At 38.1% G+C, this 24,144-nt stretch overlaps 2 protein-coding genes across 2 annotated transcripts; one reads left to right on the top strand and one right to left on the bottom strand.

Moving 5' to 3' along the window:
* Positions 1-1,253: 1,253 nt before the first annotated feature.
* rpl24 (ribosomal protein L24) lies at positions 1,254-6,180 on the top strand. The gene is made up of 6 exons (XM_084083838.1): positions 1,254-1,320; positions 1,447-1,522; positions 1,957-2,067; positions 2,736-2,872; positions 4,554-4,617; positions 6,056-6,180. The coding sequence occupies exons 1-6, from the start codon at positions 1,316-1,318 to the stop codon at positions 6,134-6,136; spliced, it is 474 nt and encodes a 157-aa protein (XP_083939964.1). The 5' UTR covers positions 1,254-1,315; the 3' UTR covers positions 6,137-6,180.
* A 685-nt stretch (positions 6,181-6,865) lies between these two features.
* LOC311065109 (mitochondrial pyruvate carrier 2-like) lies at positions 6,866-16,184 on the bottom strand. Its single transcript, XM_084085324.1, has 5 exons — positions 15,768-16,184; positions 13,288-13,328; positions 13,107-13,191; positions 8,687-8,798; positions 6,866-7,844 (listed from the first exon to the last, which is right to left on the bottom strand). The coding sequence occupies exons 1-5, from the start codon at positions 15,859-15,861 to the stop codon at positions 7,790-7,792; spliced, it is 387 nt and encodes a 128-aa protein (XP_083941450.1). The 5' UTR covers positions 15,862-16,184; the 3' UTR covers positions 6,866-7,789.
* Positions 16,185-24,144: the final 7,960 nt, after the last annotated feature.

Here is a 24,144-nt window from a genome sequence, read left to right as displayed (position 1 = left end):
TTTGGGTCCTTGCAGAGGTGATGCACGTCACCTCTTTAGGTGCCTGTAAGGTGGCCGAACTTTTCTAGTACATTTACAAATTTCACGCCCACTTTTGAGACTCCTCCACTCGAAGTCCGTTAGAACGATGTACTGCAGCTGCCAATGCATTGCCTATGAGAGGATATGAGAGTTAGCCTACTTTTATATGTTTCCAAATGTATGGAGTGTCTTTGTCAACATATCTTCTTGTTTTCGTAGTAGTTGATGTGTTTCACATTTAATTTGCCACTTTTATGGGTTACCCATAATGTTAACACAGCAGAGGGTAGACGGCAGACAGACAGTTTGCATTTCAGGGACATCACTGTCTTTTCTTTACGAACGCCGAGCGTCCACTCTGAAATTATCATCCCAATCCCGAGTCCCGACTGACTGTTCATATTTCTATATTTTGAACAGCTCATAGGCTTATATACATTTTCTACCCACCACGGAGCTCCAACGGTACATGACAAATTAAAACGTGTGTGTTTACCGTTGTTGTATTAACTTGCCTGAATGTAAGTTGAGGAAATAACCCAACTAAAGTGACATATCCCGACATGTTCAACTACTTAGTGAATACTCCAGGTTAGTATTAATATACAAATAGTCGTGCAAGATGCTGTTTGGATAATTGTCCAAAAATAAAATGATATGAGAGTATTGAAAACCTCAAGGGATGCGTCCGTGACGTATATACCATGCGCCCAATTAAACCTTAGATTTCAGATGCTTAGAACTTTTCACACACTGATGGAGTATATTATAGTATATTGTGGGTTGTATATTGAGATGGCAGGTATGTCACATTAAAAAGGACAAATCAAACAAATGGGACACTTCATTAGAACACAAAAAAAATCGCTACAGCCTCAGTAGTTAACCAGTGAAATTACGGTATTTTACAATGCCTCTCATAGAGGTTGCGTTGAGAGCTGCAGTCCATCGTTCTAACGGACCCCGAGTAGCGGCGCTGTCTCAAAAGTGGGCGTGAATTTGTAGGCACCCGTGCCAGGCCGTGTGTGTCTATGTCCAGTATATCTATGACTATGGTCTATATGGATCATGGATGTCATAATTAATTAATTATAAGTAATTAATTGGCATGATAAACATTTGACACAAGAATACTACAAAAATAAGTGAAAATGAGTGTCAGTTTGATCATATATAAGTATAAAGCATGATTTTAAATGACAATGTTTGAGAAGAAATGTACATCCGGGTTACACAAATTCAGCTTCCGTAGCCGTCATCTCTCTTTCCGGTTTTGCGCCCCGTCGTAGCCATCATGAAGTGAGTTCACACATCATAATCTATCTTCATCGTAGCCTTTAAATAAACTATATCTAAATAATATCGTTGTTATGTGTATACTTGTGTCTCCTTCTATCGGTCATTATGTTCATTTGTCCATTTTAGGGTCGAGTTGTGCAGTTTCAGCGGGTATAAAATATACCCTGGCCATGGCCGCCGATACGCCAGGATAGATGGAAAGGTAACGCTTGGGCCTGATACTGACACCGGTTATTACGCTTGTCTATTGCCGTTGTTTTAAGCTTACTTTTTCAGTAAACACAAGCAAAGTTAGATGGACCTGGGTCTGGTTAGCAGCTAACTAAGCAAGTGTTCATGAGGGCTAACTAACTGCTAACTCTGAACACTTGCTAGCGAGCTACTTTGAACTGCTGATGCTAATTGCTAACCTGTCTGTGTTGGTGTTCTTCTTGACTTCTGTATTCAAAACAGTGTCCACGTTTCTGTGGTTGAATACGAACTTGAAGCCTGTAATGTAGTTCACAACATTATATTAAGGTCATTAGTAACCTTTTGTCAATTAAATAGCGTGCACATGTATCTGGTCATATCTTGGTCATTGTATCTTGTTGTCATGCTAGTGCCGTGGTGGTTACATTCGTTTGTTCTCTTCAGGTGTTCCAGTTCTTGAACGCCAAGTGTGAGGCTGCTTTCCTGGCCAAGAGGAACCCAAGACAGATCAACTGGACTGTCTTGTACAGACGCAAGCACAAGAAGGGCCTGTCTGTAAGTCACATGCTGTAGCCTGTACATTTGCCACAAGTGTCATAATAATTGTATACAAATCTAAAGATGATAGTCAACATTGAATGATTCACTATTGTTTGGATATTCACGTCCATGTTTGGCTGCGGGTGGATGGTGTGCATAGTTTTGATCTGTGTTATGTGCTGTTGCTGGGCTGTGTCTTACATCCTGTGCAACAGTGCTCACTCCACACCTGCAGCCATAGAGCAACTAGAGATCATAGTACCGGCTCTTGACGTCTTATTAGACATTATACCATTGGTCGGCCTCCATATTCTCTTACAAGTTACTTTATAAATTTACATCATGAGAGCAGAGATACTAGTGGTGTGACTGATTCCAAGATTCAAGAGGGTTTTATTTGTTACCAAGTCATACAGCTACATAGAAATGTTGGTAAGACTATGCTGCTAACAACTATACTATATAACTAGATGACGATAATACTGGAACTAAATAAAAACATATTGTATAGGACAGGTAAAAGGTAAAAGCACTTGGCAGCAATGAGAAATCTGAACAGTATCTGGCTGAGGTCGTAATGTTGTGTTTGTGTAGCCAAAAGCAATGGACATACGGCCACACACACATAAGTACATGGGAAGAAATACCCCCTTCTAAAGTTGTATCAAAATGTGTCTTAACAGGAAGAGGTGTCAAAGAGGCGTACACGCCGCGCAGTGAAGTTCACAAGGGCCATCACTGGGGCCTCTCTGGCTGAAATAATGGCCAAGAGGAACCAGAAGCCTGAGGTCCGTAAGGCCCAGCGTGAGCAGGCCATCAGGTAAGAACACATCTGAGGAGGCAGACTTACCAGTTGACTATTTATTAAGCAACTCTTCTGGGGTTTTAAGTAGAATCCCCACTAAATGGACCTGGACACATGTTGTCAATTCAGATTTTTTCCTTTTAGATAAACGTCTTCATAAATGTTAAGGTAGACAAGGATTCATTGTGCGATAGTATGCATGTAAACATGTTAATTTCCTCACCCATATTTATCCATAAAAGGTACAACCTGCTTTCACCTGTTTATACATTTACACACTTCATTTAAGTTAAATGGTTGATGAAAGGAGCATAATTATAAACCTTAATGAGGAAGTTGTAAAAAGAAAAGAGACTCACTGTGTAGACTTGGGCATAGGCTACACATTTTGTATATTTTCCTAACGCACATCTTCCTGCATGTTTGGGCCTCATCCACACAAACGGCATTCTCTGGTCACAAACAGATTTTTGTAAAACGGATAAAAAAATAATTTTCAAAAACATCAGTTTCAGTGGAACTTAATTTGGCATTGTAGCAGCAACTACATTACTTAACAAAGGCAACTGCTACGCCCAATATTACTTGGTCCCCACTGTGTAATGTCCGCCGGTGCTCCAGGACTCTGAATTACCATTCAGAATTGGTTTGATTGAATACTTAAACGGTTTGTAAAAAGTACAGAGGTACAGTTATACATTAATGCTAAAAGGATAACACAAAAAGCCCTGAGGGCTTGTTTCCATTGTGGTCCTGTGTATTCGATTCATCAAGACATATAAAGACAATACTGTACAAGAAATCATCAATACTAGGAGCAGTAAAGGTATATTTACAGAAAAACAGTGGGTGTCATTTCATTTGGCAAGCTAATAGACTTGTCTAGGTCCTGTTGTAAATTGCAGACGGGTGCTCTTTTATGGTGGTTTTTAAGGACTGTAGTGAGTCGCACTTATCAATGGCTGTTGGTAGGGCACATTTTGGTGGCTTAATGGTAGAATTCTTTGTATTAGATCCATTTCCGAACATTCTATCAAAAAATGTAAAGGTAGTCCAGATTTTCTATTATGTCTATAGTAAAGACGGCATAGTACACAGAACAGTTTTGTAACAACCTATTCAAATGTGGTTCTCTGACAGCTTGTGCCGAATTTAAGACAAGCACTCCTACCTACACCTACTGCTGATCAGGAATGCACTCCTGTGTTCAGTGCGTTTCTGCAGTTTGTGTGGACAGGATTTTTTTTCTTGATGAAAATATCAGTTGGAAAGATATCCATATACATGTAGCGCTGGCCTTGAGGGCTTTGTGGAATCTGATTGGGTCTGTCCTTCTGCTCCTTCAAACTTAACGTGTGTTGCGGTTGTACAAATATGTCCCTTTTTATGCCCATGTATGGAAATACCTGATGACAATAAGGTGTCACAATGCATAAAGAGCTTATAGATCTAATATTTTTTATAAAATGGGGCTTTATTGGTTAATCAATTCGTTGATGTATAAAAAATATATTGAACGGTGCTTCTTAATTGATCGAAAAAAGTTGTCTAGAGAATCGCTCCCAAAATAATAATAGTTGCAACCCTACTTGCATGTGCATTATGTGCTTATAAGGGACCCGTTTGCTGATTTAGTTGGTGGCTAAAATGTTGTCAATGTAGTTTGTGGCTCATTCATGGTTCTCCTATTTTCCAGGGCTGCCAAGGAGGCCAAGAAGGCAAAGCAGGCAACAAAGAAGCCCTCTGCACCCAGTACTAAGGTAAGATCACTCTACAGGTACTCTAATATTTCCTAACAATCAATCCTAACATGGATTGTTGATTGACTTGACAGTGAAGCAATCTTACTCACTGGATTGGCTGGGAACAATTCGGGTGGGGATGTCAAGTGTGAGAAACACTGTCAGGCAAGTGACTTTAGTACTGCTTGGTGGCAAAACATTTTTGCCTTCTTAAAGTCTGAACACACGCATGTCAGAAGCATCAGCCTCCCAAAGCCAACTTTGATCAGGGATCAACCAATAAGAAAGAAGCGTCAACTGGCTGACTGACTGCAGGCATTGTTCTTGTCGTTTCCCCCCCTTTTTCAGTTAGTCAAACGAACAACACACCAGAAAACTAACAGTGTCCACAACACGCAAGACATAATGGGAAATTGAACCATCCGATGCCTTGGCATGTGTTGGCTATAACACTTCTGATGCAGATGTGTGACTAACATAACGTTATTTGTAGTTGTGAGCAGTTGTCATGCGCTGAAAATGGCCAATATAAAACGTGTTGCGAGCTTGTAGATTGGCTATTTTTGTCAAATAGAAAACCCTGCTTCTCATGATGACTTGACAATTGGCATAGTTATTGACTAATTATATAGGGAAGTTTCATTGTAGAATCTTGCTTATTGTATTTAATGATGATAAAATAATTAGACTTAAGTCTTTTATATAATGAAGCACAAGAGGGGCCTGTCAGTGAGTTACATGCTGTAGCCTATACATTTGCCACGCGTGTCATGATAATTTAATACAAATCTTAAAATGATAGTCAACATTGAATGATGCACTATTATACGGATATTCACGTCCATGTTTGGCTGCGGTTGGATGGTGTGCATAGTTTTGGTCTGTGTTATGTGCTGTTGCTGGGCTGTGTCTTACAGCCTGTGCAACAGTGCTCACTCCTCACCTGCAGCCATAGAGCGACTAGAGATCATAGTACCGGCTCTTGACGTCTTATTAGACATTATACCATTGGTCGGCCTCCATATTCTCTTACAAGTTACTTTGTACATTTACATCATGAGAGCCGAGATGGTTGTGTTGTAAATGATTCAAGAGGGTTTTATTTGTCACCAAGGCATACAGATACAATCTGTGAAATGTTGGTGTGGCATGTTCTGTAAGACTGTGCTAACTATATAGTTGACTATATAATAAAGACTAAATGTCTCTTGAAAAGTGTTTTTTTCCTCCCACTTTAGGTGGGTAGATTTGTACCGGCCAACTAGATGGGGGTTTCTGGTTGGGAGTTGAAATACAGTATATGTGACTCAGTTAGCCACAAGTCACATGCTGCAGTGCTGTTCCGTTAATGAAGAATATTGGTTAAATATTTTCATTTTAATTATGTTGTCAGGCCCCTGCAAAGTGTTTTTTCGGTGTGATGTGTGTATTTATCTTTTTATTTATTTATTTGCAGGCTCCTACCAAGACTGCACCAAAACCCAAGATTGCAAAGCCTATGAAGGTGAATGCACCTCGTGTTGGAGGAAAACGCTAGAAGCTGTTTGTTTTGGTTGTGAATAAAACTTTGTTGGATAACTACTTTGTGTGACAGTGACTTTATAACAGTACCTATTATATTCCATCGATTGATGTCTTAACGGGACTAGTGTTAATCCTTGTAAGGATGCGTCCAACAATTGCATTTGCTAATTCTTGCAATAGGCTGGATTTTTTTCTAAGGGTAATTCTTTCCGCTGTGTAAACATGGAATGCATGCTTCAGAATTTATTTAAACTGAACTCATTTCTGAGCAATAATTATGAAAACAGAAGAGGGAGACAAAGCGCCAACATAGGAAAAGTCTGTTTAGTATTTCGACTTTTGTATGGTGGAACTAAGTTCACTATCGACTTCAGGTTGAGTCTTAACCTAGTAGATGGTGATCTTGGTTCCCCACACAATCCTGAGATGACAATTGACAGATTCTTACACACACTTATAGTTTATAGCAGTAGTTCTCAAACTTTCTTACCAAGGACCCACAAATTGACAGACCAGAGTTTTCTTAAATGGATGTTTTTGCTGCGCTGCGAGCTTGTACATCTGCTATTTTTAAATAGCCAACGTATAAAATATGGATAATGGGGTTTAATGATTGTGATGCTGGGGACCCCTGGTGGTCCCTGGACCTCACTTTGAGTACCACTGGTTTATAGGTTAGTGTACTGACATGGCTACTGATGGAAACTACAATACCCATATTAACGTAGTCAGTAGGCAAATGTAGGTGTTACATTGTATTTATTGCCGCCACAGAGCTATAGTCAGATCACACTCAAGTTATGTTAAATATTCAAGTCAAATTAAAATGCATATATTAAAAACAATTAGCTATAGTCAGGATATAACTATGCTTGTGTGAAATACATAGTGCAGCCATTAATATTTGAGCCATTTTCCTATTCCCTTGTTGGCTCTCAGCACCAATTAATTTAGTCCTTAACATGTCTGGTAATGTATGTTAAAAAAAAACTGCACAAACAGTCATTTCTATAAGATGTAGGCAATGAGAAAATGTAATCAAATATTCAACTTAACGTTGCCTGCTACTGCACGCAACTACATTAAAATAGACAACTTACATCGTTAAGAATCGTTTAATAATCATTCAGGTACAGTTTAAATGATTACCAAATTATTATAAATGATGAGAAGACGTGATCAATTTGACATCCTTATTAAATTCACTTGATAACATTCCTTAAATCACATCCAACACATAACCAAGAGTTTTATTCTTAGGAATTTAATGTTTTAAGTCCAGATAGGGAAAAAGCACTTTTCCCAAATAAGTGCATGACATACTACTGTAGAAAGCATTAACTTAAATTACGAATGTACAATCGTACATTATGTTGAAGATGTAGCACTTAGCAATACTACAACTTGTGCGTTGATGATAACCGTTTCTAGACATGTTGACCACGGTATGTTTAGAAATGTTTTCTCCTTAACACCCTGAGGAAATTATGAAACGTCAGAAAGACTGTACATCTCCAACAGGGCTGCTTTCTGTGATAAAATAATGGTTAGGCGTGGATTTCATGGAGACGGCATGGGATGGACGAGAGAAGGGGGTGCAGGCTCGTGCCCCAGTGTGGGGTCTCCCTTTCGATCCACTGGAGTGGAGGATTGGCAACACAAACACTCAGGACTCAATAGCTGGCGCCGCCTTAGCCTCTGCCTTCTTATCTTGCTCATGCCTATTAAAACAAATGAAAGAATTGATGTATTTTACTATCAATCCTCTGACTAGGCTACGAACAAATGCAATTTAGGCATAAGGAAGGGGTTCCAGGTTTTACATAGTCCATCTTAGTGAGTTAGCCAGCTTTGTGAATTACCCCTTGGATGACTAAATATAAATAAATAGTGGTAATCACACAAAAAGAGCACATAGACATTTAGAAGGTGTATGCCACATTTGATGGTGAAGTTGTTCCTCAACTGAAAATGATCAGACTGGCTGTGAAATTACTAAAATAAAGTGTTGGCATCTAGAAAATGACTCAAACCCCTATATACTTAATTGTACGTCAATTAGTGAAAATAACAGAGCTACACACTCACAACATGTTGCTTTGGGATGCATTGTGAGCTTGTAGATCTGCTATTTTCGATGTTCACATGTGCCAAATGTTCAGCTAATTTCGCAGAATGTTCAGCTAGTCTATTATGGCCAGATGGGGGCACTATGGTTTGGAGCCAGTTGCACCATCACACTAAGTTCAAACTTAGCCTAGTTATAGCCTAGGCTAGTTTGAACTTAGTGTGAGGTGGTGCAACTGGCTCCATGTGTTTAAGCAACACTCATGTTTACAACACTTGAAAATAGTCAGATTCCTGGACATTGTGTCAATATTCTTTTCCTGGACAGTCAACAAAATCCCTGGACTAGACAGGTGAATCATGGACAGGGTGAAATGAACTATAAACAACGTGTTACTTGCTTCTGTGCAATTATCTCAAACTAAATCATTAGAATCAAGCTAGAGGCGATGAAGGCAAGTAAATGACGATGATGGGCACTGGGGACCACACTCACCTCCAGATCCTGTAGAGCTGGTTGCTTCCTGCACAGCCAAGGAAGAAGTTGACAGCAAATAGGTTCCAGTTCTTTGGAATAATGACCAAAGAATATCTGGACCAAATCAGACCTGGGGGAGACAGACAGCAAACAGCTGAGCACAGCACACCGTATTTAAATAAACAATAGTTCATAGAAAGACATATGATGTGAATGACCTCTAAGTTTTGTTTGCACACACATATTGCGCTGGTAGACACAGCGAGCAACCTTTTTCACAGATTGATAACATAATCTGATAAAACTAGAAAATCTCCCAGTGAATCCCAGAATATAAAAAGCCTTCCAGTTAATTCCCTGAACCTACTGTAGTAAACATACAGTAAAACACTGTGGTTGAGGAAACATAACAAATGCCTAAATATAATAATAATAATAAACTTTATTTATAAAGCACTTTTCAAAACAAAGTTACAAAGTGCTTCTTTTGGCAGAATAAATACAGTGCAACAAGGTAAAACAACAGTTAATAAAAATAAAGGTAAAGAAGTAAAAACAAAATAATACATAAAAGAATACAGTGAGCTAGCTAGTCTTAGAGCCTCGGGCAGGACATTCTAGAGCCTAGGTGCCCAGGCAGAGAAAGCCCAGTCACCCATGGTAACAAGTGGAGTAGGGGGAACTTCCAGGAGAGCCTTGCCCGAGGATCTAAGGCTGTGCGCCGGTTTATACAGCTCCAGCATATCTGTAATGTAGCTGGGGGCCTGGCCATGCAGGGCTTTAAAAGTTGTCAGTAAAATAATGATGTATTGTACGGTATATGTCACATAACCACCATTATTAATATCTTATGAATCAACTATCATCAATGAATGATTTTTTTCAATTTCATTAGTAGGAATGCAACTGGAATTTGATTTCACAGAGGAGTCATAAGGTCCCTGTGTGCAAGGTAAAAAGATCATTTAAAAAGGACATAAAGAAGCTCTACTGTATATAATTCCTAAGTATTCTATTATTTTAGATACAATTATATACATTATATTAGATACAACCCCGCAGCAAAACCAACAAGTCCAATTAAAACATTGTATTTTGATGATTGTACTTGATCAAGGTTTTAACTACATAAGAAGATATTTGGAATTATCCTGCAGAGGAGGTGCTGTACATGGTCACAAATCTTGAATAAGTTGGAAAGTCCTTACAATTGCACAATATTATAACTTTTTGATTTAGAGCGATTTCTCCCTGGCTCCTCTGCTATTTATGCAGTTAGGGCTGTTGTTTCTCCGCTCAAGATTCTTCTGCATTGATTTTGCCCTAATCTTAGAAAGAAGTTGCTACTTCAATGGCCTGGAAGATAGTTTCAAGAAATAAGTCTGACAGCACTGCTTTTTTTCTTGAATAACAGGGGCCACGCATACATATGGAAAGACTGATGGGGAGAATAGGTATTTCAGGCCTACCTATCTATCCTCTCTCCAACCTTTACCGTGATGGTATTTTTTATTTTATTAATTTGATTGTTGTATACCTGTTCCTCTATTTGACAAATGCTCTTAGCTGCATTCCAGTTTTTGCTAAATCTCAGCAGTATCTCTCTATCGTTTCTGGAGAGATTAGCTCCCTGGGTAGAGAGGTATTGTACATCTCTTTGCTTGTTGATTAGTAAAAGGTTAGTTGAAACACACTATATGGTTGATAGGTTTCTTCTAGCTAAATAAATAAACAGCTCTCTGAAACAAAATGATGCTTTCTGTACCATTATTTGACAAGTGTCGTGGAATTCTGGATCAATCAGTAATTGATGAGGCAATAGGAGTCGAGACAATATTCTAGGTGGTGATGGTTATACTTTAATGTACATGATATCATGGGGAGAAGTACAATAACACTCAGGTTGGTGCTACGGTAGTTCTGCCATGGAGCACAGGGATCAGACAATAGTTATACTAGCTGCTTCAAGGACAAGCTGAACCATAACAAGATAGGCTGTACCAAAAGGATAGCTATCAGGCCTAGTGGAGACATCTAGGCTCTTACAAGCTACAAAATATCATAATGTGTTATATAAGTACTATTGTGTTCGGGCAGCTCATTCGGTGGAGCACTCGCCTTTCGACCATAGGTCATGGGTTCGATCCCGGGCAGCGCCAACTCAGCGTGCGAGTAGCATGACTTGTGTGGCAAGTCATGCGCTAAAGTCTCATCCATGCTACGCCAGGAACCTCGTCACATTCTAACTTGCTCTAGCGATAGGCTAGTCCTTCTGGTTCCTTTTGCCAGTTCAGAACTGGGAAAGACTGCTTTCAGCATTGGTGCACCTGATTCTTCGAAACTCTTGCAACAAGATCTTAAACTGAATACCCTAGCATCTATTGCCATTTTCGGAAGTCATATAATAACCGTGCATTACCTGTATGCAACTGTTTTAACTGATTGCTGTCAACATGCAACTGTTTAAACTGTTTGTTGTCAACATTATCGTTTTTCTTTATTGTTCTTATGTTATTTATGTGTGTAATCTCGGCATCATTGTAAATGAGGGTCTCCCTCAATGATCTCTCTGAAAATCTTAAATAAATGAAAAATGAAGTACTGGGAGCTGATGGTACTGTAGGTGTTGCGCTCCTCCACCTCTCCCAGGGGAGATGATTTGCGAAACAGGGATAGACCCCCGCGCTCTGGCTGATACCGATAGTAAGCCTCTCCGACCTACTTACTTACTAGTGCCCGAAGCTTAAACTTCAAATCCTGTTTATCCTGTTTTCTTTTCTGGGGGGATGCTTTGGTGGACACACACAGCCTTAAGGTCCTTACACACCAGCGATTAGTTCACCCGAAATGTTTATTTTCTCAAAGTGTTGTTTTGTGCCATGAGTACATACACACAGAACACAAATATTATGTGGTTATAAAGTGAAGTAACTTTCGAAACAATGTTGATTTTTAAATTAAATGTTTTTACCTTTATTTATATAGGTTAATATCCCTTTGAGATACGTACAATATCTCTTTTACAAGGGAGCCCTGTTCAGGGTAGCAGCAGTACAAAAGCTACAACATAGAACAAACAACAGAAACATTTACATACACAACAGAATACAAAAAATAATTACCACAAATAAAAGCATTAAAGCTGCACTATGTAACTTTCCTCTTCTACCCTGGATTTGAACCCGGTTCAATGGGGACATTTTTCCCATTGAGCTATTAGAGCCTGCCTGCTTGCTCAGGGGATAAACTGAATCATGTTCGTGTCAGATCCTGTGTCTAGGTGAGACATGACCTTTGACACTCTAATCTAAATGTCTCAATAGAAGAGCAGGGAGACGGAATACAACCACCCCAATTGTATAAGTTATATTGTATTAACATAATCTACCCTACAGATTTGACAAAATTACGTTTTATTCATTAAAAAAAGTTACATAGTGCCACTTTAACATGTATAAATGAGCCATCAATTATATCAATATTCACTGATGCATTTTCAGATTTTTTATTTGTCACGCTCTCTGTGTGTAAAAGACCTTTACTCTGACCTTAGTCTCACGTAGCCTGACAACTATTCCACAATCTCCAAATGCTATATAGTCTGGAACTACACATCCCGAAAGCCGAGAACGGAAGCTGGCATCTGTTTGTGTATGACAGAAGCATTTGAAAATTGTGGGAAGCAACAGTCTGGCTCGCGAGACTTCTCTGACCTGTACCTCTCCTGTGTTTCAACCCCACTGCTGTCGCTGCCATGACACCTGAATATCACTCTGGGGATCAATAAAAATGTTAATCTTATCGTATCTTATCGTTGCAGGTCACAGTGAGGTGCACTTAAGGAGGAAGACAGCTTGCATTCAACGTAGGTTTCTTAAAATTTCTGTTGGGTAATGATCCTTAAACAAGGAACTACCAGAGGGAACAGAACATCTTGGGAACATGACTCTGACAGGAGTCATTTTTAACATACCAAAATATCCACTATTTGTACCCAATAAATATGCAATTTCAAAGACCAATAGATCTGGGGCGGCCATAGCTGAGTGGTTAGTGAGTCCGCCTAGGGAGCCAGAGGCCCTGGTTGCCGCAGGTTCGATTCCCGGCCAGGCCAGCATATGTGTCGATGAAATGAAATTTGTCCCTGAGCAAGACTCTTAACCCCAAATTGCTCACAGGTTCTCATTGGAAACAAGACCGCAAGGACTTTCATGAACGACCTGTTAAAAGGAATTATCCTTATCCTTTATCTTTTGTAACATATCAGGATTTAATGTGTTGTTATATGTTATACTGTAAAAAGGTCACAAGTAGTATTTTACATTTAAACAAAAGCATGTGTGCATTTGGTGAGGTTTAAACGGTTCCAGTGTCCACTGTCCTGTCTGGAACAACATTTCAGTATTTCCTTCTCGGTATAAAATGAGCTTCATCTTACCTGTAGCTGTTAGCACTCCTGACTGGGAGAGACTGAGTTTATCTGCTGGTCGGGTCATATCAGCCAGTCCAGCTCCGACCAGGCCCTAGTCAGACAATAATGAATGGATTACCGTGATTACTTATACACAGGTGACAGGTCTACTCTTAAATTTCAAAGGCATTACAAAATCCTTCCTTACCCATTTAAACATTGGGGCCCAGAAAAAAACAGTCTTTGGACCTAGAGTCAAAGAAAACAAATTGTTACACAAAGCAGTTCTTATTTAATGATAGATGTTACATTTAAGACTTCATTTCATCAAAGTATTTGCCACAGTACATTTTCATAAACTGTACATGGACATATGTCCTCTGCATTTATCCTAACTATTAAGAGCAGTGGCTACCATTATTACAGCACCCAGGGTGCTGTAATAATGGGGTTAAGTGTCTTGCTCAGGAACACTTTGACACATAAACTGGGCGGATCGGGGGAGAACCTGCAACCTTCTGATCCCGATATCCTCTCTAGTATACCCACTCGGTTACTGCCGTCCTATTGGTGTCGTAGAGATTTAGTTTTAGAAGACATGTCAGAATAACCAGCCAAATGCCAGAATAACAGAATATAAAAATGGTGCTTTGTATTGATAACATAGCTGTACTGTATATAAAGTAATGAAATGTTGCCAAAACATGCACACAGTCACTCACACAAACAAATCAAAAACGACACAGAGACACAAAACATTACACAAAATTCCCTAGGGGATGGAAAATATTGTGAGAGAACATGAAACCGCTCTGGTCTATCCACTTTAGTCTACAACTCTAGTGACTCTTGTGGTACTACTGTTGCAGATACAAAAAAAGAGAACATGTTGTCTCAGCTGCTGAATCTAGACCAATCATAAGAAAAGGAACATGTTATCTTAACCAATCATCTTCAAGGGAGTTGACATTTGTTACCACCCCTCAGTAAATGGTCAGGAAGTTGTCCTTGACAACCTGGATTCCATACCCTTGCACTATGCACAGAGTAGACAAACCAGGTTGTCTCAGTATTGACTGGTCTAATGTCCCAACAACAAATATTAAGAGTGGCAGGTGTTTTTGTTTGTTTTTATGTTAATCTAGGTATCTTTAACTGCTCGCTACACTTTTAACTTTGTATATACACCATTGGATAAAAACAACAATGCTGCTTATCACCTGGTCTATTTTATTGTCTGTCTAGCCAGTCTTTGTGACCCTCTATGTTCCAAGGACTTTGTTCTGTCAGCTAATCTACCATGCGTTGAACATGAGCTATATTAAGCTTATCTCACAATAACTATAACTATTCAGAACAAGTCATAAATTTGATATGATCTTTGGTCACTAAATCCACCGCCATAAGTAGGACAGCCTAGACTTTAAAAGGTAGGGTAAGTGATGTTCTAGTTAAAACAAAAGTTTTTTTGTTAAAAGGTTAAAGCACTATATTCTTCTGATAGTAATCATTGCTATTGAGTGTTTGTTCAGTAACAGGAGTCTGTCTCCCCATCTCTCCAGCTCTTTAATAAACAGAAAATACACTTTCAGGTAGGTGACAACAACATTCAGCCAATCAGGAGAGAGTGCTTATTTATCAGCTTCATTTTTAATAGCGTTCCAGTTCCAATTTGTCTTCTCGTTTCTTTGTGTTGTCACTTCCAGTTTAACTGGTTTAATCTGTATCCTGTCTGAGGTCTCTATCCTGATTGGATCAAATTGATATCCCGACCTGAAAAAGCATTTTCTGTTTAATAAAGAGCTGGAGAGACTCCTGTTACTAAACAAACAAACACTATATACAGCAACAGAATATAGAGATATTTATCTCTTATTTTAAATCAAAGAAAATCACTTACCCTACCTTTAAATACTCTTTATTTATTTTTTATATATCTCTACGATACCAGTATCCACTGTTGTTGAAACTGCTAGACATGAATCCCTAAAAAGGACAGTAGGGTGCTCAATACTCCAGTTATAAGCTTAGGCCTTTAAATTCCCTGAGGAACATAGGCCATTGATGGAACTCCTTCATCCCCTTCGGTCTTGTGCCCTCCACTCCAGTTGTTGCCATGACAGTTATAAGCACTTAATAATGAACCATATTACATCAGTTAACACAAGGTGTTGCTGTATATTGTGCTGGCAACAGCGGTCTGCACGAAACTTATCCTTTCTATTCAGACAAAGGAGACCTCTACAGAACTATACATACCACAGCTGACACTAAATATACTTGCAATCTCCTTGACAGACAAACCAACTGTAGACGAGTACAGCTTTTTATTTTATACCAGATCAGGGTCTGCTGCTGCTACACCATGATGATGGTGATGATGATCATCACCATCATACTGAGCTACACAGTAACATCCTCAGTGCTCAATTTGGGTCCATGGTTACATGTATTCACTCTCGTTGTTAAATGAACACTGAGACAAGGCACCTAAATTACCAATATATATATGTGATTGATTGATTGAATACTTTATTCGCAGTTTTCAAAAGTAAGCACAGGAAAGTACAGTTCAATACAAGGTTTGCTAAGAGGATTTTAAACCCAAGACATCCTATGGGTTTCTGTTACACAGTAACAGTATGTATACACAGTATACACCAATAACGTCAGTGTAATGTACATTACCTGCTGGGTGGTTGTACAAAGGTCTAAGTTTAGCGGGCAGGATGTGCTCGATCTTATCCAGAATCCTGTGGTAGGACGCTCTGAGTGCAGCCATGGTTTACAGTAGCTATAGCAGCTAGCTAATACAGTAAATAGATACCAAAACTAAGCTTTCAGCTAGCTGGCGTCAAGCTTGCGAGTTTAAGTCCTTTGATAAATAAATAAATAAATAAATAAATAATAATCTTCAAAATAGCAATGTACGGCGTTGTCAGAGTCTATAGGCGTAACGTTACTAGTGCAAGAAACTATATAGGGTGAAATGATGCTGTCCTGCTGTCGACCTTCCAAAGCATGCTAGTGCTACTAGCGCCTCCAGCAGACTGGACAGATTCGACCCGGTGCTACGAGGTGACTTTCCTCCTCCCGCGGTGCAACCTAGCTACCACGGTAGGCTCAAGTTGCCATAGCTAGGGGGGACTCTCGCGCTTTGATTGGCTAGTTGGTAGGGCTGTCACGATTACACATTTAAGTTGACGATTAATATTGTCACACAAAATAATTGTGATTAACGATTTAATGTGAAAGTTTTTTGGCATTGAATGAATATACAACTTTAATTTCTGTTATGTTTATAGGCTTCGTAATCACAAATCGTACAGGACAGATATGACAACATAACTTAAATATACAAATTACCGACACATAATAATAATATTTTTTTTAATAACAAGCTCGTCACGAAGCTATTTTTGGGAAATGTTTGAAAATGTATGAACATGTTTCTACATGGAAACAATTCTGACGATTATGCAAAATAATAATGATATTATGGTAGGACAGGCACACTTTACCTATTCAAAGATCGCATAAAGGAAAATACTATAATCGTTTATAACGATGGTCTAAACAAGCAAAAGTAGCTTAACTGGAAACAAAGTGAGTGGACAACGCCGTCTGGCTGCAGTTTTTGTAAACAACACTGACAACGAATCAGACGATACGTAACAACCAATCAGCCAATCACATAATGGCCACTCCTCTGGAATATGGGATCTGAGCAATACTACGCTTGTTTTCATTGGCTCTCATTGGAGCAGTAGCTCGGTATAGGATTGGTTCCCTTATTTTTAACTCTATGATTGGTTCAGATAGGTGCGCTTAAATTGTAACCCGGTGTTACCAGAGCGGGTGGATGTTTCACAATGTAAAAAATCAAACAACTTTGAGCTTTTAGACAAAGGTTCGAACGAGAGGAGGGAGAAGGGTAGTTAGTTCTGACCCATACAAATATTAGAAAAATATGCAAAATAATACATATATATATTCAGTTTAAAAATGCATACGTATTTAGTGCTCGAGGGGTTAAATGGTGGGATAAACCCCCATAATTCAGATGAAAAACATTTTGATATGGGAAGATTTATTTTATTTGTGACTTTTTTGTATTCCCCTTGCTTAAAAATGAACTGCACTGTAGAACACACACACACACACACACACACACACACACACACACACACACACACACACACACACACACACACACACACACAGTCTGTAAATCTAAGCTTAACACCAAAGAAATTACCCCCCCTCCCCCCACACCTGTACATATTTTTTTATTGCTACTAGTGTAGATGCTGTCTTGCATATTATTGTAAATTATTGCATGTCTTTATGAATGTCTCGATGAATGAATACACAGGAGGACCACAATGGAAACAAGCCCTTAGGGCAATTTGCGTTATCCTTTTAGCACCATTTGTATAATCATACCACAGTAATTTTTTTGATAAGAGCAGAGAATGCTATACTGATAATGTTATACTGAGCTATAAAGCGATCGCATCTAATCTTTGCCAACATGCATTTATCGCGTTGTTTACGCTATTGGGGTCTGAGGGGCGCTTCGTTATTGGCTGCAGCCGAACTGCTGTCTGCAATGCAAGACAAACCACAGAGCAGAGCAGCAGGCAGTGTTGCCATGTCCGCTTATTATATGCGACTTTGGGCTTGTTTTTCTGTTGATAGTTGCAGGCTGCATTTTTTTTTATAAAGTGTTGTTGCTTATTTGGGCTTGTTTCCTAATGTTGTTTAAACCAGTGGTTCTCAAGCATTTTCATGTCAAGGACCCCTGTTAAAGTAGGTTTTTTCCTCATCAACCAGATATATAGATATCGATACATGGCAGTACATCATATCGATATTTATATAAGTATTAGAACATTTTCATAAAAGGCGATAAAGAAAACCAGACTCAGGACACAGGCAGCCATTGGGTGTAATGAAATATCTTGTATTCAGACAGAGAGAGTGGGAAGGTTACAGTATCACAGGGTAGTCATCATCGGTCGTCGTCTCTCTCTGCCATTAAACAGAGAAAGCACTGGTCTTTAACAGCGTCCAGTAACATAAACATATGACATCATTGAAGATACATCAAGCGTCCAGCCGTCAGAGGAGTAGTCCTGCTATTGGTGGATAGGATGAGTACGTCATCGTCAGATGAGGATGATGATGGTAGATGATGATGATGTGACAGTTTATCTTTGAACAAACAGCGTCCACATGTCTCGAACAACACGTTAGCCTCGGCTCTGACCTGTCTGGTCAGAGGTAACTTCGTGACACTGCGAGAAGGGTTATGCATTTGGAGCAGAACACCGAGATATGGTGTTCTTAAAACAATAGATAACCACAGAAAGGCCTGTAACTAATTTGACCTTGCATAGACAGAGACAGGAGAAATAGGGAGAATAGAGTACATGACAGAATTTAGGCCAAAATGACAGCATTATATTAATTTGACATTTAAAGCAGGTTTAAGACATTAGACAAATTATGATTAATCAAAATATTTCTATCAAGCCTACCTCTTGATCATGATTTGGATAGGGTCAAAGGGCAAGCTGATTGTACCTTGTGACATTATTCAAACCAAACCCGACACAGACAGGCTTACAGTGACTAAGTAAGGACACAGAGATTTCAAATGACCTAAAGGGCAAATGGATTGGAAGTACAAATATATTTTAAGGACTGTATAATTTAAATCGAATTGTAGATTAATAAACCTTACATTGTGACAAAGTGGCTTAATGCCTTTGAAAAATAAATGGTTAGTTACGTATTTAATATATATAGATATATATTATTTAAAAAAATGTAAGGGGTTGTATAAGTTATCAACAGATATTACTTTGAAAGGACTGTATATAATGGTTATTCATTCAATTAGGAAGTAAAACAGGGTTATATTTCATGAGATTTCGAGACACATACGACAAAGTTTTTCCCGGGTATAACCTTTTGTTTAGTGGAGTCGCGTCAATTCACATCTCCACCAACAAATAATTTTATTATAATTCAAAAATCTCAGCTAATGTACCGTTCCAAAACAAATCTTCTTAATACGTTTGGATTTAATCAATTTTTTTTTTTTTTTTTTAGCACCTGTTAATGACCCATAGCCCGTTTTGGTTGATAGAGTGAGGGGAAATTGACCAGCTGACAAGTTTTTGAAATTGGACTTTGACAAGACACCTACGTAACTGATCAAAGACGATTCTGGACAATTCAGATAAGAGAATTACCCCTCCTCGTGTTGAGCTGGTCCAGATACTTTAACAAGTTTTTAAGTATTCAAAATGAAACGGTACACTTCTGACCTGTATTTTTACTTTTTGGTAGTAGGGCTGTGTCTAGCCTTCCACCTGCGGCCTTTAGCAACAGTTGATTAACCATTCACATCCCTACTAACAAATAACTTTACTTTATTTATGGAAAAACTCAGTGGAATGGCCCCAAAACCCAGGAAATACTCCCCGAATGTAATACCTCCTGATTGCATGTATATGGGGTTTATTTTGGTAGGAGGAATCATGTTAATGGATTAAGTAAGTACAACCTGAGTAAATACAAACTGTTTGTGTAATTTTCAAATGTTTTCAATCTAAGTATATTCAGCAAATCAAATCAATTATTCATCTACAAATCTCTCCCCTTGTCACATTCAATGGGTAATGGATGTGACATGGAAAAGAAACAAATCAGATTTAAACACAATGGGAACATGAAAATGTAAAAGAAAATATGGAAATATTTATTTGAGGTTCTATTCTGAAGGGTACATTCATTTCCACCGAGCTTAGGACAACTGTGAAAATGAATGACTCTTCACTGATTTATTCTTTTATCCTTCATCTAAACTAAAAACAAACAAATGCATTCCAGGATTCGTATTAATATGTAAATCAGTTGTGGGGTTGTACCCCACTTACCTCCGAGGTCTATTTACAGCGCAATACGAATTTGCAATTGGCCTGGAACGTGAGGCATACTGTGTTTTGTTCTGAAAATAGACAAACAAAAAAATGACAGTACAAAAGAAAACAAATAAAGAAATACATATATTCATATATCTATATACATATATATAATAATTTTAAACCTTCCAATACCCTCAGATACCCATAACCATACATGGCGTTACATCATATGGATATAGTATATATGAAAGAATTATGATTAAAATGTTTAAAATTAAAATATGACAATGACAAAATTAAAATAAACATATTCGTTGCGAAGAGTTAGAGTTAGATAAAGTACATCAAAATAAATTGAAAAGAAAACACAGACTTTGGAAAAAAATAAAATAGCAGATCTACAAGTTTAGTCAAAAATGATCAAGTGTCTTTAAAACTTTAAAATAATTCTTCTTATTCATCATTAAAATGTTTCCAAAGAATAGTATAAAGAATATTATAATATTGTAATGTATTTAATCTAATATTCACTGATAAGTATTGAATTCAATGGAATGTGTAGAAGTGACGTGGTAAAGTGACGTGACAGGGAAGCTGATACTTCCTGTTGAATGAATTCTGGGTAATTGAGTCAAATGGAGTGTAAGAGAGACCATTAAAGAAAACCAAAAAAATTAGAACTTATTATTTAAGGAATATGTCTATATAGACATATCCATACATGTGGCGAGGGATGGAGCTAGAATGGTCAAAATATGGTTACAGAGGTCTGAGTTTAAGATATAAGTACAATGAAACCACAGAAAATAATCAGCATTCCTGGGTTGAGTTTATTAGTCGACTTAGTCTGTCTAGCAGACGAATGAGCTCTTGTGATTGCTTAAATCAACCATTTTTATCGATTAATGGTCTACCACACGTACAATAATTTATGAAAAACATATCCCCGAAAATCAATAATTTGTGAATGCAAGTCGACCAATATTCATAATCCTACAGAGTAAAATAGATATATTAGTTCTCGTGACAAACATTAACACAAAAATTAATTTACGCGAATGACGAGGGGTCGCACACTTATCTACACTGGATCCACCCTCCCCTGGTGTGAGACCAGCATAATGATTTATACATGTACCTAAAACGTTCTCATCGAACACCCCAAGTTTGGATCGGGGGTTATTCTAGATGATATGATCAGAGGTACACCATAAATCCATATACATATATACATACTCATACAGGGCGGAACCTAGCACAAGTATCTATATATAAATAAAGAACTGGAAATATTCAGAAATGAGAATATCCAGCTGCTTAGTCAAACACCAGTGTAAAAAATATGGAGGATGTCCAGTACAGATCGCGTGCGGTTAATATAACCTTCTTACGTCATTATCCTACACTTTTCCATAGCACAAGAGGGCTGCTCTCAAAAAAAATTACCCTGAGCATGTCAGTCAACAACTTGTCAACACATTAACAGCACAAAAGCAACTATGAGCAGCCTAAAGGTTTACCGCGGAGAGGAAGGAAGAGAAAAAGAGAGAGAGAGAGAGAGATGGAGAGATGGAGAGAGAGATAGATATATAGTGAAATATTGTATTTTTAAGAACGTTTAGTCTAGAATCTATTTATGGCAGTGGATACGGGCGCTCTAACAGACTATAGTTAAAGTTTGACACGCTCAAAGCCCTGAAAAGATTCCCCGTTCAAAAAGTTTTGAAGAACGAAAATAAATGAGGAGTTATATAAGTGACCGTCTAGACCATATTATACAAAATATATATATATTCAAGAATGTTTTTCATGAATTTAAGGGGGTTATAAAACATTTTAGTTTAAATCAAAATTAACAAAATAAAATTAAATCAAAATTAAGGAGTAGTCTGTTCATAAAGTCTTGTTTGTGTAACATAAATGAAACAATATTACAATTAAAAGAAAAAGATTTAACTCTTGAAACGTAATGTCTAATGATTATCACAATCCCTCTTTTGACCCGACATAAAAGTCAGGAAAATGAGCGATTTGACGATAAATGGTATCTTGCAGTTATACCTATATATACACACATACATACATATGCCTGTCGATATACATATACCCACAGATACAAAGAACTACTGGTATTTATATCCATACGTACGCATCCTGCAGGCATCAAGGTAGACCCATGTATACTGTACGTATGTATATATATACAAAAAAACACAGATCTACGATCTATAAAAAATATCTGTATTTAGAAAAAGGTTCACCAAAAGACTCCTTGTAAGCGTTAATCTGATATAAAGGTTAGTGTTGTATTTTTTTAGCATGAATCAGTTTTGAGGGAGCGAGTTCTACAAAAATAAGTTTCATGCTAGATGACCCCGGAAACACAAGCTACCGGGGTTTCCCATAAATCGCCCCGGAAGTATAAGCCCGCAATGATTTATGGGAAATGAAGTCATCTAATCTAACGGCAGGCTTTAAGGAAATGAATTATGGAGCGCAACCGAGAAAGAGATAATTTACTCTTCTCGCAGTCTCACCCACATTCATAAACATTCAAAGCATTCAAAGTATTTACAATTATCTGAATTTATGGAGCTTAAGGCAAAATATTTACTGGTTCAATGAATTAGAACAGAACAGAAGGTTCAAACGAAGGAATATAAAATGTATTATTAAGGCATTAAAACATTATTGTTAAAGCTCAATATATATTAAATGGATTAGATGATTTTAATCTACAGTGGTCAAAAATAAAACCGGTCAAAGGTAAAAAATCTATATACGCTCAGAAAGAGACAGATAAGATATAGTAATCAATACGAAATCCACCGAAACAGAACGTAGTAACAACAAGCAGTAACCAGTATATAACAAAAGGACTGACTTGTGAATTATACATGTAGGCAAGAAATCGCTGAAAGGACCTTAATAAATGACCACTAGATAAGAGAATTTATGAGACATTAGGAATGTCTTCCCAGGAATATAGGTGATAAAACATTTTTACTTGACTGACTCCCTGGCGGAGCTGTGTTAAACAGTAATTTAAAAACAGGCTTATAATTTATGAGACAAATCGTTCGGTAAAGACAATAAAATAAAATAAATAAAAAGGTATACTCATCAGATCAAGGTTTACATGGAGAAGTTACGTGGAGATCCCAATCACTGGACCATGGTAAAAATAAAAATAAAAAGATATACTCATCAAATCGATGGTTCAGGGATCCTGACCCCGATGGCTGGACCATCTGGAATTTGAGACATGTCGAGAGTCAAGGGGCAAGTCCAAAGGTCCAGCGATCGCGTCCAGGTCCAAAACAAAATAAAATAAAATAAAAATGTGATACTGTTCAAAGATAACCTTCATCTGAATAGAAGTGATAAATCGTTACACCCAGGGCTGGTTCGTTTGATACGTATTAAAACATGGTCTGCCAGGGGAAGAGAGTCTGACCGTACAGTTCCGGTCAATAGCTCAGTTCCCCCCGTCCACCCTGTTTTAAACATATCCGGCTTCGATCGGACCAATTGTTAAAGTAGGTTTTTTCCTCATCAACCAGATATATAGATATCGATACATGGCAGTACATCATATCGATATTTATATAAGTATTAGAACATTTTCATAAAAGGCGATAAAGAAAACCAGACTCAGGACACAGGCAGCCATTGGGTGTAATGAAATATCTTGTATTCAGACAGAGAGAGTGGGAAGGTTACAGTATCACAGGGTAGTCATCATCGGTCGTCGTCTCTCTCTGCCATTAAACAGAGAAAGCACTGGTCTTTAACAGCGTCCAGTAACATAAACATATGACATCATTGAAGATACATCAAGCGTCCAGCCGTCAGAGGAGTAGTCCTGCTATTGGTGGATAGGATGAGTACGTCATCGTCAGATGAGGATGATGATGGTAGATGATGATGATGTGACAGTTTATCTTTGAACAAACAGCGTCCACATGTCTCGAACAACACGTTAGCCTCGGCTCTGACCTGTCTGGTCAGAGGTAACTTCGTGACACTGCGAGAAGGGTTATGCATTTGGAGCAGAACACCGAGATATGGTGTTCTTAAAACAATAGATAACCACAGAAAGGCCTGTAACTAATTTGACCTTGCAT

This window comes from Gymnoscopelus microlampas (genome assembly GCF_963454915.1).
Source record: "Gymnoscopelus microlampas genome assembly, chromosome: 17".
NCBI classification, from domain to species: domain Eukaryota; kingdom Metazoa; phylum Chordata; class Actinopteri; order Myctophiformes; family Myctophidae; genus Gymnoscopelus; species Gymnoscopelus microlampas.
The sequence above is the reverse complement of the archived record's forward strand: the minus strand, read 5'-3'. Positions and strand labels throughout refer to the sequence as shown.